We start from the raw sequence: 18,453 nt of genomic DNA, 5'->3' as shown, positions 1-18,453 counted from the left end.
ATAACTTGAGCAATACGGTGTGGCAGAAGGAAATAACAATAACATTCAATTGGCTTGAGGGAATATATATTTTTAAATTAAATCGATACTCATGTTTAGGTACGACACGATGGTTCAAAGGTATCACACTTACCTTTGAGGTGTCTAATTCTCAGCCTGATAATAAACTGTTGGATTGGAGCTTTGCAAGCAAGACATTGCATCACAGAGTGAGCCGTCCAGTGATGTAAATCCATTTTGAAAAGTGGTGGAAGATGATATTGAAATTTTTGGTGCATTGGTGGGGAAACAAGACCTTGGTTGACCCATGCATAGTTGACCAGGCGTTTTGCATCACCATTGGGACTTTTTTTTTTTTGACATTTTGCTACCTCGGAGACATGCTGAATGGAGAAGGTGGATCAGACTCAGCAACGGTTGCAAGAGTGAGATGTGCATGGAAGACGTTTCGGGAACTGAGTGGCGTGCTGATGAGGAGGGGAGTGTCGTTGAAGCTGAAGGGAAAGGTGTATGCTGCATGTGTGAGAAGTGTTATGATTTATGGGAGCGAGACATGGGTAATGAACGTAGAGCAGCAACGAAGGCTGGAAAGGGTGGAAATGCGAATGGTTCGGTGGATGTGTGGAGTATCGTTGAGAGAGAGGAAGACAAATGATGAATTGCGAAAGATGATGGGAATAGAGCCTGTGATGGATGCTGTGAAGAGGAACAGGTTGAGATGGTTTGGTCATGTGTTGAGGAAGAATGAAAGTGACTGGTTAAGAAGAGTGATGGAAATGAATGTGGAAGGAAGTCAAGGTTGGGGAAGACCGAAAAAGACTTGGATAAAGATGGTGGAAGAAGAAATGCGGGCAAGGGGGTTAACAAGGAGAGATGCAGAAAATAGGGCAAAATGGAGAAGATTGTCACGGGGACCGCAAGGCTAACCCCCGCTCTAGCAGGGAAAATAGCCTTAAATGCATGTTGTTGTTGTTGTTGTTGTATTGGGACTTGTGTGCAAAATCAGCGATAAGGGTCATTTGTTTTACCAACAGGTCTACATCAACAAAGGTTCTCATTTGTGCAAAAGCCACCAAAAAGACGTCACTTTGGCCTTTCTTCCCCTTTCACGTAAAGTAAATTGACAAAGAACTAAACAAACAAAATAAATAAACAAACCAAACGAAACAACATCAACAACGAAATAAAATGAAATCCATGGTAGATCGCTTAAGCCATACAGTACACATACAACATGATACTGGTTGTGGCCCTTTTTTCATGATGTTGAGTACTGCCCGTTTTCCAAGCACTTGGCACACATCAATAACAAACAAGTCAGAAATTAAATAATTGGTAATTATCTGAAAATATTTCGAGGAATTATAATTTGAAAGCTCACATAGATGAAAAATAACAAGGAGAAAAAGACATAAAATGTCATAGCCCCTGTGGTTTTAGTAATTTTGCTGTATGGAATTAAAGGCCACTAGTCGACCATCTTGGGTGGGATTACAAAACAAAATCCTCATGTATTGTCATTTTGCCAAGTTTGAACAAAATCGGTCCCTGCATGTCTGAGAAATGGTTGGGGACATGTTAAGTGCCAAAATAGCCACCAGTCGGCCATCTTGAATCTGATGTCGAAAAAAACCGAGGTGCATATGTAAGCTACACTACATGACCAAAAGTATGTGGACACCCGAACATCACATCTCATTACAAAATCATGGGCATTAATATGGAGTTGGTCCCCCCTTTGCTGCTACAACAGCCTCCACTCTTCTGGGAAGGCTTTCCACTATATGTTGGAGCATTTCTGCAAGGATTTGCTTCCATTCAGCCACAAGAACATTAGTGAGGTCGGTCACTGATGTTGGGCCATTAGGCCTGGCTTGCAGTTGGCGTTCCAATTCATCCCAAAGGTGTTTGATGGGGTTGAGGTCAGGGCTCCGTCCAGGCCAGTCAAGTTCTTCCACACCGATCTCGACAAACCATTTCTGTGTGGGCCTCGCTTTGTGCACGGGGGCATTGTCATGCTGAAACAGGAAAGGGCCTTCCCCAAACTGTTGCCACAAAGTTGGAAGCACACAATCGTCTAGAATGTCATTGTATGCTGTAGCATTAAGATTTCCTTTCACTGGAACTAAGTGGCCTAGCCGAACCATGAAAAACAGCCCCAGACCATTATTCCTCCTCCACCAAACATTGCAGTTGGCACTCTGCATTCAGGCAGGTAGCGTTCTCCTGGCATCCGCCAAACCCAGATTCGTCCCTTGGACTGCCAGATGGTGAAATGTGATTCATCACTCCAGGGAACGTGTTTCCACTGCTCCAGAGTCCAATGGCGGCGAGCTTTACACCACTGCAGCCGACGCTTGGCATTGTGCATGGTGATCTTAGGCTTGTGTGTGGCTGCTCGGCCATGTAAGCCTATTTCATGAAGCTCCCGACGAACAGTTGTTGTGCTGACATTGCTTCCAGAGGCAGTTTGGAACTAGGTAGTGAGTGTTGCAACCGATAAGATGACTTTTTTGCGTTAGGTGCTTCAGCACTGGGCGGTCCCGTTCTCTGCACTTGTGTGGCCTACCACATCACGGCTGAGCTGTTGTTGCTCCTAGACGTTTCCACTTCACAATAACAGCAGTTACAGTTGAGCGGGGCAGCTCTAGCAGGGCAGAAATTTGACGAACTGACTTGTTGGAAAGGTGGCATCCTATGACGGTGCAACGTTAAAGTCACCGAGCTCTTCAATACGGCCCATTCTACTGCCAATGTTTGTCTCTGGAGATTGCATGGCTGTGTGCTTCATTATATACACAAAGAATTAAGTTAAGCACCCCCCCCCCCCCGTTGTTTTACAGCCTCGCACATTACAAGTTTGTTGTCGTCAAAACAGTGTAATATACCCATGATATTGCTATATTTTCTGGAGAAGTGATATTATGGTCACATAAAAACATAACAATCATGCCGTTTTCAATATTTTATTCTGAATAATTTAAGGTGAAATTTTTTGGGAATTTTAGGCATATTTTCACCTCAATTTAAGTATGGAGCTATAGGTCCATCACGGACAGTGTGGATGACGTTTATGTTTTCTAACGTACAGTCATTGTTCTGAGAAGACCTCTAGCGATCTTTGCGTCAATAACGTGTGTAGGACCCACGTGATCGGATCACTGACTCAACCAATCACTTTTTTTCACTTTGATCACTCAATTTCATCAATGGATAATTGCTAATGTCATACCAATCATTATTTGATCTCACATACCTTAGAATATATGCCAATGTATACATATACACAAAGAATATATATTAGGGGGTGCTTACCTTAATTCGTTGTGTAGGGGTGCTTAACTTAATTCTTTGTGTATATATACCTGCCAGCAATGGGTCTGGCTGAAATAGCCGAATCCACTAATTAAAAGGGGTGTCCACATACTTTTGGTCATGTAGTGTATCATTCATTAATCTGTGTGCTAACTTTAAACAAGATCGGTAAATGCATGTCTGAGAAATGGTTGAGGACGTGTTCAACATCGGGGTTTTTTACAACTAAAATAGCCGCCAGTCGGCCATCTTTGATAACATCGTGAAACAAAATGATGTGCATATGTTTACCATCATGTATTGTCTTTGTGCCAAGTATGCACACAATTGGTCCGTATATCTCCGAGATATGGTTGTGGATGCACGCACGCAAGGACGGACAAGACCCAATCCATAAGCCCCCCGTTTTGGATTCCAACTGGGGCTAATAATGGTATGAACAAACATCGCGACAAGTTATTCCGCTTTGTGTTGTCATTTTTGAGAAATGGTGAAATGTACGGAGAATTGTAAATGATCCACCGGCGAAAGATAATGACCACATTAGAATAAATACAAAACAGCTGGATTACATTTTCGCCGTTTTCTCGAAAACTATACAATGAAAGAAGCTGAAAATTTCACAATTTAGTACAGTGCTAAGGGTTGGCATTATTGTCCCCCGTCGCTCAGCGGAGCGAAAGGGGGACTATGGCTTTCCCCTCCGTCCGTGTGTCCGTCCGTCTGTCCGTCCGTGCGTGCGGGGGTGCGGCGTGCGTGCGGGCGTGCGTGCGTAAGCGAAGGACCGCATTCGAATTTGGTGTGTGGGTGCAACCCACGTCAAAATCCAAGATGGCCGCCGCCATGTATGTCTGATGCCATGTATGTCTGAACCTTGTAACCTGCATATCTTGAAAAATAAGCGAAGTACCAACTTCTAATCTGGTGTGTGGGTGTATCTAGGCACAAGGAAGAACGCTGTTGAAAATTGGGTCGCCACGTCAAAATCCAAGATGGCCGCCGCCATGTATGTCTGAAACTTGTGAGCGAAATATCTCGAAAAATAAGCGAAGTACCAACGTCTAATCTGGTGTGTGGGTGTATCTAGGCAGAAGGAAGAACGCTGTTTAAAATCGGGTCGCCACGTCAAAAGCCAAGATGGCCGCCGCCATGTATGTCTGAAACTTGTGAGATGAATATCTTGAAAAATAAGCAAAGTACCAACTTCTAATTTGGTGTGTGGGTGCATCTAAGCACAAGCAAGAACGCTGTTTAAAATTGGGTCGCCACGTCAAAATCCAAGATGGCCGCCGCCATGTATGTCTGATGCCTTGTATGTCTGAACCTTGTAACCTGCATATCTTGAAAAATAAGCGAAGTACCAACTTCTAATCTGGTGTGTGGGTGTATCTAGGCACAAGGAAGAACGCTGTTGAAAATTGGGTCGCCACGTCAAAATCCAGGATGGCCGCCGCCATGTATGTCTGAACTTTGTGAGATGAATATCTTGAAAAATAAGCGAAGTACCAACTTCTAATCTGGTGTTTGGGTGTATCTCGGCATATGGAAGAACGCTATTGAAAATTAGGTCGCCACGTCAAAATCCAAGATGGCCGCCACCATATATATGTCTGAACCTTGTGAGCGAAATATCTCGAAAAATAAGCGAAGTACCAACTTCTAATCTGGTGTGTGGGTGTATCTAGGCACACGGAAGAACGCTGTTTAAAATTGGGTCGCCACGTCAAAATCCAAGATGGCCGCCGCCATGTATGTCTGAATCTTGTGAGAAGAATATCTTGAAAGATAAGCGAAGTACCAACTTCTAATTTGGTGTGTGGGTGTATCTCGGCATAAGGAAGACCGCTATTGTAAAGTGGGTCGCCACGTCAAAATCCAGGACGGCCGCCAGCATATATATGTCTGAACCTTGTGAGCGAAATATCTTGAAAAATAAGCGAAGTACCTTCTGGTGTGTGGGTGTATCTCGGCATAAGGAAGAACGCTATTGAAAATTGGGTCGCCACGTCAAAATCCAAGATTGCCGCCTCCATGTTTGTCTGACCCTTGTGAGCGAAATATCATATCATAGCATGTTTTCTGCGTGTTCCACTTTGTCAACTCACATCACTTCCCCGACGGGGGACCTAGGCGTAACGCTTGTTTTATCTTGGCTTGGCAACCATTATATTGACCACTCGTATTGGCAGCCCCGTCATATGTTTGACCTCTTAATGTGCAATGGGGAGTGTACTTACTTACGTAATTTCATTTTACTTGCGTAATTCACACCCAATGATTCTGAAAGCTTTGTTAGAAACATCACATCGTTACTTACGGAATTTTAAAAAGGCACCGAACCGCTAAACTGATCTTCAATATCACTATTACCAAGACATGTGACAAAATGCCCACTGGCCACTACAAGAAAAAAAAAAACTCCAACATCTGGAAAATACAGCTGAGCATTGTATACATTTCCTGTACGCAGCACGTTGTTGCGCATATTGTCTTTGTAAACTTAGATGCATTTTTGTATACAGGATCGAGGCTCGTGAAAGAGCTAACATTTATCACACAAGGAAAATCAAACAGACACACAAAGTATATAATAAGGGGAGCGGTAGACAAGATGGGGAGAGAAGGGGAAGCACACAAACGCAACATTTGAGAGCAGGGACATCGGGAGATCTGTGGCAGGGAGAGGGCTTGGGGGGAGGAGGCGTGGGAGAAATATAAAACACAAGGACACTACAAGGAATTCCAGGAAGAAGTCGGTATTTCAAAAAAGTGGATCTGGGGTGAAATTAGCGGGGGTAGAAAAGATCAAGGTTTTGGATGGGGGAAGATAAGAGATGGTGGTGAACAGCTGTTTTAAAGACCTGCAGGGAGGAGTGGGATTGAAGAGAGTGAGGGAGTTTGTTCCAGAGGTGGGAGAAAAGAGGAATGAAGGAGTGAAGGTGAGCAGAAGAAGTGAAGGTCTTGATTTTGTCAGTTTAACCATAAGAGGGTTGCTGGCAGATCTTGTGCGACCTGTAGGAATATTAGGGGGCAGAGCCCAGAGGGAGCTGGGGGAGCAAGGCCAGAGAGGATTCAGTGGAAGACAGAAAGACCACCAACCTGCCTGCGGTGAGTAAGTGAAAGACCCTCGGAGATAGCGTCATCGCGGGAGATTCCAATGATTCTGAAAGCTTTGGTTTCAACAGCGTGAAGCCGAGCTAGGTGTGAGGCAGGAGCACCGGCCCAGAGGGGAGAACAGTATTCCATTGAGCTGCAGATGAAAGCCTTGTATGTGGCGACGAGCTCAGGTGTGCCAAGGATGACAATGGCATGATGACAATTGACAATGGCATGATTTCCCAATGACAGCTGTTTGGTGTTGCGAGAAGTTTTAATATTGTTTTTTTAACGAATTATTTGTGACATTGGCCAATTTCTTTTTCACTGCATTGAAAATTATTGGGTGGTGGGGGAGGGGGGCGGGCATGGTCCGATGGACGCATGGCCTCAATCTAAGCTGCGTTGGCAGGTACAACTGGCCACAGCACTGCTTGAATTACAATACAACGATATACTTTTATCCAATAATCGAAATCTACATATAAAAGCCGTGTGTCTTTATTTCTCTGGCACACAGGAAGCGACATGTTCATGGAGGTAACATCGCGTTCGTCACTGAAAAGGAGCACAAGCAATATCAGTTAGCGTCATTCGCCATTTTGTTTCCACTAAAGAAAGGTGAATCTATTCCATCCATTATTTATTATACCAAGTTTGATTTAGACCCCTTCAGCCTTTCTCGCCATAAACCTATGACAGACTGTGACCTTTGACCCCAAAATCAAATCAGTTCATCTTTGCATCATAATACATAGTTGTACCAACTTGTCAAAATCCCATCACTGGTTCACAAGTTATAATGGGAGCAGGATTTTTTTTACCTAACATGGCCTTTGACCTATGACCTTGTGACCCCAAAAATCTAATCAGTTCATCTTTACCTCATTATGCATACCTGCACCAAGTTTGACTTGGATCCCGATAACGAAAACCTATCACTGACAGACGGATGGACGGACGCACAAACGGATGGACACCCAGACGGACAACCCGAAAACATAATGACTCCGTCGACTTCATCGGCAGAGGCATAAATACATAAACGTACACGGAAGGAGCCCAAAACAACAGCCTCGACAACAACAACAACAACAATGACATGTTATAAAAGATCCTTTTCCGTGCATTTTACGTCCTCAATGACACTCACCGATAATGTGCAATATGTTTGTGAAGTACAACATGCTGTCTTTTTCATAAACCCATCAGCTGTCACGACTATCAAATTGATTATGAAAAGAGTTTACTGTTGACAGGAAATGGAAGATAAGACTTGTTATCGCTGCAGGCCTGCTGCTTGATATTGTTTTTCAATTCCTATCATATTGAAGGGTGACTCACATTGACAAATCAAATCGAAACGCTATCCATACTTAGCCACTCCTGAAAACCGTGGCCATGGCTAACAGAGCCAGACAGGTAACTGTGAGTGTAAGGTAACCGCCACAAGTGTCTGATTTACGGTCACGTTTTGCTTTGAAATTCACAAAGAGAAACAACATGACCATTGGAAGGACATCCGATTCATATACGAAGACATCTTTCTACGGCACACACTTGCAAAATAATGCAAATACTTCATTTTATGCGATAGGAAAATATCCCAGTTATTTTCCAAGTTGACAGCCAAACACGGCTCGACTCAGGCTCAACTCGCCGAGTTCGGGAAATAGGTTCGCGTACAGCACTATCCCACAGTATATTTTGTGGAATAAGAGGCTATCTGGAACTTTGGCCAAATCGCAAATTCCTGTTCAAAGCAGCTGCAGTCGAACAGTCAGTCAGTTCGTGTAAACATGGACCAATCCAACTCCTGCAGCTGACCCACACCCCCACAAGGTGGGATCAATTGGAGCCACTAAAATAGTAAAGGTGGTAGTAGTAGTAGTAGTAGTAGTAGTAGTAGTAGTAGTAGTTGTAGTAGTTGTTGTAGTAGTAGTAGTAGTAGTAGTACTATGAATGGTATCAAGGTCTACAAGAACTGCTAGAAGATGTTTGATTCTTGCCAATTATTTAATACTAGCAGAAGTACCCGGCATTGCCGGGCGAGGGAGGGGAGGGGAAAGGGGAGGGGAACGGGGTGTAGGGGAGGAGAGGGGGGGGTGGGGAGGAGGGGGATGGGGGAGAGGGGAGGGGGGAGGGGGAAGGGGGAAGGGGAGGGGAGGGGGGGTAGGGGAGGGGAGGGGAGGGGAAAGGGGAGGGGAACGGGGGGGGTAGGGGAGGAGAGGGGGGGATGGGGAGGAGGGGGATGGGGAGGAGGGGGATGGGGGAGAGGGGAGGGGGAAGGGGGAGGGGAAGGGGAGGGGAGGGGGAGGGGGGAAAGGGAGGGGGTAGGGTGTAGGGGGAAGGGAGTGGGAAGGGGAGGGGGTGGGGAAGGGGGAGGAGGGGAAGGGAGGGGAAGGGGGAGGGGGGAAATGGAGGGGGAGGGGAGGGAAGGGGGAGGAGGGAAGGGGAGGGGAAGGGGGAAGGGGAGGGGAGGGGGAAGGGGAGGGGGTTGGGTAGGGGGGAGGGGGTTGGGTAGGGGGGAGGGGGAAGGGGAGGACGGAGGGGGGAGGGGGAGGGGAGGGAAGGGGAAGGAGAGGGGGAAGGGGAGGGGAGGAAGGGGAGGGCCAGTCAACAATGACGTTGCAGTTCTCATGGGAGGAGAGCAGCACAACAACCGCGACATCGTCCTGCATCTTCGCAACAACAGCACGAAGCGGATTTTGGAGACTCACCGATCCTGTGACGCCCTCCAGTACCGGCGTTGCCGGGCGGGGGAAGGGAGACCCGTACATTCCCAACCCGTACATTCGCCCTCTCGACTCAAGCTCACTCGAACAAAAGCCTCGCACAAATTACACCGTGAAGGCCCAATGGCCATGTCTATGCCACACATCAAGTACGTGAGCGAGTCTGGCGCACTGAATTGAAAATATATAGAATGCTCATACTCCGTGAAAAGTGTAGCCGCCGTGTCGCCATCTTGGTTAACACGACTCGACCAACTCGCTTTGCGGATCTCGCTTGTTTTGAACATGTCCCAGATTTTAAAAGCCAGACAACTGTTAAAATGCCATTTTGTGCGGCAATAAACTGCTCCAATCGGTTAAGGAAGGGTTGTGGAAAGACGTTTCACAGCTGTTTCAAAGACGTTTAATTCATATCGCACAAAATCGACAAAAATCGACAAAAAATCGACACAAAACACGATCGCACAAAAGGTGAAAAAACGCAATCGCTTTTCGCCCTGAATTACGTGCAAACGCGTGACGGAAATCACCATCGCCCAGCATCGAGTGCCAACCAAGATGGCGCCCGGTAGCTGCATCTCCACCTATGTGGTGTGAATGGCAATGGTCATTCTATATATTTTCCGTTCAGTGGTCTGGCGGCGAGGATGGAACATCACGTGATAACTCCGAGCGAATCAGCGAGCTGCTCTGGCACAGGCTGAGATTCCGTGTATAATGTTCCTCGCTGAAATGCGCTGAGGTAAATATTAATAAAAAATATGGATCTCGTCAAATATTTTTAGGTAGGCCATGTCCTTCCAGGCTCAATGGCCATGTCTATGCCAAATATCAAGCACGTGAGCCTCTCCGTTTAGGAGTCTATCGGTAACATATACACACACACACACACACACACACACACACACACACACACACACACACACACACACACACACACACACACACACACACACAAACTGTGTTTTATTTATTTATATAGATTTCCCTTTTTGATAGCCTGATCTTGGAGTATTTTGTTACACTGTTAGTGTGTGAAATGTTCAAATAGAGCACAACTGGGTGTAAAGGTAAGGGTTCAGAAAAAGTTGCCTGCAATCAATACATTTTATGCCTTGTACCACTTGTACCAGGAAAGGGGTGGAGGAATAGCAGCGACAAGTCAAGCAACAGTGACTGTCAATTACAAGTGTGCATCTGTGCATGATGGATAATGGAATTATAACCCAGAGATACAGAACGAATGTGATGGCATTAAAGTTAGTGGAGGCAGAGAAAAAGTCAGTCCCTTTCCCGAAATAGAAAAATCAAACCCAGTTGAAAAGGCAGGTTTGAACGTGAATATTTATCATGCTGCCGGAGCAGTTTGGCAAGTTCTAAACCCAGGAGCAGTGTCGAGTGAAATCCATATATAGGCATAAATCATTTACAAGGACGATCAGTCTTCTACACTCATGCTTTATATGACACACAAGATGGGAACACAGCACCCGTAGTAACACATTAAAAAGAAATATATCTATATATCTGTATATTATATATATATATATATATATATATATATATATATATATATATATATATATATATATATATATATATATATAGATAGATATATATATATATATAGATATAATTATATATAATTATATAATTATATATATCTATATATATATATATATCTATATATATATATATATATATCTATATATATATATATATCTATCAAAAAAAAATAAATATATATATGTGTGTGTATGTGCATGCGGGAGCCTTGTGTTGGACAACAATGGAATGGCACAGTAGAGGGTGCAGCCGCAGGTTCAACAAGCGTTACGCCTCGGTCCCCCGTCGGTGAAGTGATGGGAGTTGACAAAGTGGAAGATGCAAGGCGGCCATCTTGGATTTTCACGTGGCGACCCAATTTTCAATAGCGTTCTTCCTTATGCGTAGATACACCACCACACCACATTAGAAGTTGGTACTTCACTTATTTTTCAAGATATTTCACTCACAAGGTTCAGACATACATGGCGGCGGCCATCTTGGATTTTGACGTGGGTTGCACCCACACACCAAATTAGAATTCGGTCCTTCGGTTACGCACGCATGCACGCACGGACAAGACAGACGGATGGACGCACGCACGGATGGACGCATGCACGGACGGACGCACACACGGACGGAGGGGAAAACCATAGTCCCACTTTCGCTCCGCGGTGTGACGGGGGACAAAAACAGGTGAAGGCAGCATTACTAAAGATTTGGATTCTAAGCTTCTGAAAACCAAGCTAGTATAAGGCAAATTACTACGTCAATAGTGGACTGTTGAAAATCCAGCTGTTCAAATTCATGAGCTTTAGGAAGGGGCTAATCTACCTTCAATGTCTACCCTGTTCTGCATATGATACTAGGCCACACATTGTATCTCCCTGTCTGAACTGCACCCAAAACCTCTGTGCATCAATGTTTTCATCAAAAACTGACTGCATTCAATCCACTTCATAATTTTCCATTTACAGAGTTGTAATGAAGTCATTTTTTAAGTCTCAAGTCACATGGTGAGGGTGTAGCGAGTGGAGGCGGTGGTGTGGGTTCAGTGAGTGAGACAGGTAGGAATGATGTCAGGGAGACCGTTTTTGTTGGCAATGAAATTATAAATGTCGACGTTTTATTCGGCAGGAAGGATTTTGTACACAGAGTTTGTGTTGTTCTGAGGGAGCAGTAGTAAGGGGTATTGAAGGAGGTTTAAATTACATTGTGTCAGGTCATGACAGGAACACGTTAGTTGTAGTACATGTAGAAGGAAATGATGCAGGGAAAGTGTACTTGGAACATTTTGAAAAATCGGGACAGGATATTGGGTCGTGACAAAAAACCAAGGGCTGTGAGGTAATGTGTTTTGGTTTTCTCCCAAGTTTACCAAAGGGAAAATAATTTATGAGTAAAGTGATAGATGTCAACATGTGGTTGGAAGTGTTGGGGCATAGGCAATGATGGCGGTGGCTCACTTTTCTTTACTCAGCTGGAGTTGCAGAGGCATGAGGTTAGGGTTAGGCATCTAGAGATTAGCGAACTTAGCGAGTTCTCTGGCATCGAGAGTGGTTCTTTTCTCAGGTCCGTCAATATGGGCATTGTTTATAAAGGTTCTGACATTCACTTTACAATTATATTTTTTTGATTCGACCACAGGATAGGTAACTCCCCAGGGTGTGACTACACAGTTGGATAAGTCAAGACAGACTATGTTTAGGGCACCTATTCTAGCCCCTTCCCTATTGGGATGAGCAGAGCTGATCCTGAACAGGACTGCTCCAGTCACAATGGCAGTTATGAGTAACATTCCCATCCCAAGTCCGAATACACCATCAAAACACCACTGTTTAGGTAGAGGCCCTGCGACAAGGGTCTCCTTATGATCACTTCTACCTGCCACCTTCATCACGTATCCATCACCGCGGAGCTTGATTTTAGTGTTCTATGGAAAGATGCCTGCATGGGAATTTGTTTAACATGGTGAGACTGTTGCGCAGCAGTAGCACCACAATTACTGACTGGAAAAAAAAATCTTGGATCCAGTGACATGGAGATCAGAGAGTACTGGAGATCACCAAGCAGCTGCAGCATTCACTGCAGTTGGGAAATTATCATCTGGCAGTTCCAGCATTAACGATTTAAGATGAGCCTTAGGGACCATTGGGAAAGATAAATCCTCCTCTGCTGCTCCATCCAGCATCAGGGTTTGGATTGTAATTAGTCCAGAACCTCACCCTCTCCTTACCACATGGGTGTTCCTGGCAAGAGAACAGGGCTCCCCTGGCATCACTCCCCGGATCATCTGCACATTCAAGCATTTCCTACACTTCAAGATCACGATTCTCAGAAAGGGGTCCGAGTACCATAACAGTGAAGGGCTTTGTATTTGTCAATGCATGTCTGACTTTGTGTTGTAACTATCGATTATGGTGCCAGCAAAAGCAGAATAACCCCAGTTCTTTTTCACGAAAGTGGGCACGATAGCTCACCTGTTGAGTTGCCATAAGACTCAGCAGAATATTGCGGCTCATTGTAGACTGTGTGAATGCCTGTAAACAACAAACAAACAACAACCACATTTAGCACCATGAATACACAAATCAAAATAACTGCATCTGGGGAAAATAGAAATCAGTTGTGCATCCCAATGCCCTAGCTTCCACCAAACATGTTGGCAATCGGTCAGTATGAAATGTCTGTGTATCAACACGCAAGGCGATTAACACCACCAAATGCTGCCTGTCTGATCGTGATGCTGATGTGTTAATTTCTTACTGCAAATGGATATATTTTAAAAAACGTACAACGAGCAATTGAATAAATTCAAGCACAATGTATAATGAGCAATAATTGAAAGCTGTAGGGAATATGACATTTGGGTGACAATTAGCATGGGTGACATTTATCAAATGAACGACCAAATACTGTGTTGGAGTCATAAGAAAGAACCCGGATAAGCAAAGAACAATGAAAGAGTCATCAGGAGGAACCTGGAAAGGATTCAGATTTCAACTGCTATTCCTCTACCCTCAAATCCATCCAGGCACAGCCAAATGAGCCTTACATAAGCAGATTGTAAGAATTCACGTCTCCCCACACAGATCGTTAAAGAAAGACAAATTAAGAGTAAATGACATAAAAGAGAGCAAAAAGAAAAGCAAAAGGAAGCATGAGAAGGAACAAGCATTCTGAGTATTGCGCTGCAATACATGTCCCCTACCAAAGTTCAAAGTGCCATAACTTTGTCAAAAATGATCGAATATGCAAATTTATGCACGGTTGATGCTGGTTTTCAAAGTTGATCTGAGGTATGCTGAGACACATGTGTGTCATGCCTCGCCTCATTGATAAGCCCGCAAGGTCGCTCCGTGGAGCAGCCTGCACGTATTGCACTGTGTGAATTATATAATTACCAACTCACGGTCTGAGGTACTAGCGATTCAAGAGATATCCATTTTAAAAATATTTTCGTTTAATTAATGATATCTGCCAAACCACGTGCCCTATCGCAAATTCCAAAAGGACATTTTAGTAGACTGACATGCTGAACAGATTTGTGAAGTTTCCCCTCAATTGGATCAAAAATGAGGGAGGAGCTCGGTTTTAAAGGTTCATGCTGAAAAACGTCATAACTCTGAAACCATGTGATGGATGACGTCATGCTCGCTGACTTTTTTGTTCGTCATGGGTATGCGATTCTGCCTGCAAAGCTTGGCCTCGATCTGTTCAGCCATTGCAGAGAAAAAGGGGTTTTCATGTTTTCACGAAAAACAATATGGCGGCCGAACCACGTGACCTGTGACGTCATAATTACCATTAAAATATTCTACAGACCGAGTCCCCCCTACGGTGAAAATTTGATCTCAATCGGTCCAATTATTGCAAAGAAAATCTTTTTTAAAGGAAATTAAAACTTAAAATGGCACTGAGTTAAGGATCATCAGAATTATCAGAATTCCCAAAGTTCAAAGTGCCATAACTTTGTCAAAAATGATCGAAACGTCATGAAGTTCGAACTTCATCTGTAACTTATCATGAGGAAACCATGTGCCAAGTTTGCAATCATTAGACTTAATGCCTAGGTCACACATAGGCGGATATTTTGGCGACTACCGGCGACTGCCGGCGATCAAGATTTTTCGGCGATCACTGGCGATTTCGGGCGGTCAAATATGGTCAGGCGGCAGTATGGCGACTGCAGGCGGCCACATTGCGACTGCATTGCGACGACGCCCCGAGTGGGATGGCGACTGTTGAAGATCGACGACGACTGCATTGCGGATGCACGGCGGCAGCGTGGCGACAGTCTGGCGGCTAGATTACGACCGATGGCGGATCGCGGCGACTGCATTGGGGCCGGGTGGCGGTTTACTCCGACGTCCGCAAGACTGCAATAAGACCGCCGGCGATTGGAGACGATTCACACAACTTTTTAAATCTTTATTTCTCTATTTTACATTTCACTTTATTCATTTCAATGATGTATGACATGAAGCATAAAGATGTTTGATGTACAATAACAAAGTTAATAAAGATGTATCATTGTAATGTAATAATCAAACTTTTCTGCAGGGAGAGAGAATGGAAATAAAGTCCCACAAATTATTTCCACTGGTCCCAAGTCCCATAAATAAAGTTTCCAAAGGACCAAAGTCCCAAAAATAAAGTTCCCAAAAGTCCCAAGTCCAAACAATAAAGCCATATCCTTGTCGGCACCACAGGACCTCACTCCACGGAGACGCTCACACCATCCTGTCCTGCCATGGAATCGTGGTATGTCGTAATGCAGTCGCCAGGCAGTCGTATCTTTGTCGCCAATGGCCGTAACTCGGCCGCCACTAGTCCTACTGCTGTCGTCGTCCGTCTCCCATAGCCGCAGGGGAGACGTGGTAGTTCTTCTGTAGTCGATATGCAGCCGCAACAGTGTCGGCCCGTAGTCGGGAAGATGCCGCAGGAAGGCCGTATGGCATTCGCATCTCTGCCGTGCCAGCTGGTGGGGCGATTGCGGCAGACTATGAGCGACTGGGTTGCGGCCGCTTTACGCTCTTATTACGGATACCGACGACAGCATGGCGGTTCCATCACGACAGCATGGCGGATTTTTTTTCCATTGCGACTGAGCGCGCCGTTTCTAAACATTTTAAAAACTTTTTGGCCCCTTTGCGACTCTTGCCGACTGCAGCCGACCTGGGGAGGATAACCACGACTACAGGCGACCGTCCATTACGGTTTCATTACGATTGTCGGCGGATGGTGGCGATTTTTTCAGTCGCCAGTAGTCGCCGACAAATCCGCCTATGTGTGACCTAGGCATTAGCGTTTAGAAAAAAAGTCCGGAAAACTGTTCTTTGCGTGACTGACTGACAGACTGACAGACGGAGGGACGGAGTGCAAACCGATAGTCCCCTCCGGTGTACACCGGTAGGGGACTAATAAAGAGAAATATGAAAAAAGGTTGGTGATGACATTTTAAAATGCTTCACTTTCCTTATTTCTCAGTCAGGAGTACCCGACATATTTCTCTTCTTCTTCACAAAAATTATTTCCCAAAACTGTCTGTCAGCTAAGCTGTGAAAGTTCTGTTTCGAAACAAAAGTGTGAAAGGAACAAAGACCAAAGATGGTAGGAAGAACCCAGATATGGAAATTATATAAACACGGAATGGAAATTCCACAAACAAAATTAAAAGCCTTACTGACACTATCCTTTTGCTTTACATATCGGAAAATGTGAAGTGAACCCTTTGTGATTACATCTCATCATCACATTCGATTAGTGAAGCCGACTGTTTAGACAAAATTAGGATAACACAAATTGTATTATTGTTGAAGAAGAGAAAACAAGCAATTCAATTTCAAGTAAGACAAACTAGTTGTTGTTGTTTCGTATGCAGCCTGTGGCTGCTGGTTGCATCATTGCTCTGGAAGCGCGTTTTGCGCCGCTGATGCAGTGCCCCAATTAGCAGTGAGCTGGTACTCAATTTGCCGACCTCGGAAGGATGACAGGCTGAGTGAACCCCCCTGGCGTTAATTCAACAATCGACCAGGGTTCAAACTCAGCATCCTAGGATCCCAAGCCAGCACCCAAACCGCTAAGCCAACACCGGGCCAGACAAACTAGTAAGAGGGGAAAAAGGACTGTCAAATCAACATATGAACATACCTGTGATATGGAACATGTTTTTGTCAAAATCTCCCATATTCCCACTAAGACTCTCTTGAGGACTGCCAGAGGTTTCGCACTCTGTCTCTTGCTTGCACTGAAACTCCTCAACCAACTTTTGCAGCTTAATGCAGTCAGCAGTTCCATTAACTAAAAAAAGAAAATGTATTTTCCATTCACTCAACGTATAATGCAACAATCGTACTCAAAATGATTATTTAATTATTATTATTTTTAATATAAAAAATTATTCTTGATAAATCTTGCACCAAGAGAAGAAAATACAAAATGTAAAAGGTATTCCAAAATAGATTTAAAAAACCCACAATACTCCATGCTGTCAGCAGCCTACCTCTCTCTCGTTTTTTACGCCCTCTGTTTGTGATGGCAGGGGACGTGTTATACATGCGCCGTCGCAAATTTTTCACCAATCCTGCCTGACAAAAACAATTATATGGAGGGGAGGCGACACAGTAAATCTGGTTATTTTTGTAGATGAAGTCTAAGCTCATGGAAGAGCTAGAACACAGAATGGGACAGAACACGAGAACACAGTGGAAGGAGGGAAACACACAGACAGCAGGGTTAGAGAGACACCTGTTGGAGGTTTAAAGTCGCAACAATTTCAATGTAAAAATGACACCGATTAAAAACACCACTGAGTAAACTCTACAAAACCTAATAAGACAAAGGAAACTCTGCTCAGGATTGTATTTATGGGATGTCGTTGGCACTGCTCTCTCAGAAGTACTTGGTGTTCATGCCAAAGTTGCTTTGAATACCTTGCAAGGCCATTTCAAAGGAACCCATTCCAAACTGAAAAGTAGTGCAACCTCGAATCCCTACCCTCTATGTTGGAGATTAGAGAGAGTACTTATTTGTACCTTTTCAGTTTGACCAAATGAGACAGCAGGATTACCCACCCCCGAGGATCATCAATGATCAGGCTGGACATTTGTGAATCCAATGAAACATGGTAATTCCAATGACTAGATCAGTATCCAGCTGCTGAGATTTCAAATCCTTAATACAGCTGCCTTTATCCAGCCGTGCACCAACATCCCTTATTATGCCAATTGACCTCCATTATATTTACAAGTGATTCACAAGTATTCACACCCCTTGACGTTTTGCACCTTTTGTTGTACTACAGCCTGAATTTAAAATGGATTAAATTGAGATTTTTCTTGTCACTGATCTACACGTAATACACCATAACATCAAATTGGAATTTTTATGAAATGATTTTTGACAAAATAATTAAGAATGAAAAGCTGAAATATATTGTCAGTAAGTATTCAACCCCTTTGCTATGAAGCTCCAAATTGAGCTCAGGTGCATCCAACTTCCTTTAGTCATCCTTGAGAGTACACCTATGGCCAAATCAATTGATTGGACATGATTTAGAAAGAAACACACCTTTCTATATGAGGTCCCACAGTTGACAGTTCATGCCAGAGCAGAAACTCTACCATGACATCCAAGCAACTGTCCGTATAACTCCGAGATATAATTGTGAGGAGACATCAATCTGGGGAAGGGTATAAAACAATTTCTAGAGTGTTGAAAGTTCCCAAGAGCACAGTGAGCTCCATCATTAGGGAAGGAA

At 44.2% G+C, this 18,453-nt stretch overlaps 1 protein-coding gene across 2 annotated transcripts in view; it reads right to left on the bottom strand.

Annotated features, from left to right (window-relative positions):
• LOC137431564 (uncharacterized) overlaps window positions 1-18,453 on the bottom strand; it is a 61,500-nt gene that overhangs the window by 20,008 nt on the left and 23,039 nt on the right. For both annotated transcript variants that reach the window (XM_078780764.1, XM_078780771.1), the window contains exons 5-7: window positions 17,197-17,281; window positions 16,845-16,994; window positions 13,172-13,231 (exon numbers count right to left, since the gene is read on the bottom strand). In XM_078780764.1, coding sequence (XP_078636890.1) covers window positions 13,172-13,231; window positions 16,845-16,994; window positions 17,197-17,281 — 295 coding nt within the window. The remainder of the gene's footprint in view (window positions 1-13,171; window positions 13,232-16,844; window positions 16,995-17,196; window positions 17,282-18,453) is intronic.

The sequence above is a fragment of the Myxine glutinosa genome, chromosome 1, assembly GCF_964187855.1.
Source record: "Myxine glutinosa chromosome 1, kmMyxGlut1.1, whole genome shotgun sequence".
Taxonomy (NCBI): domain Eukaryota; kingdom Metazoa; phylum Chordata; class Myxini; order Myxiniformes; family Myxinidae; genus Myxine; species Myxine glutinosa.
The sequence above is the reverse complement of the archived record's forward strand: the minus strand, read 5'-3'. Positions and strand labels throughout refer to the sequence as shown.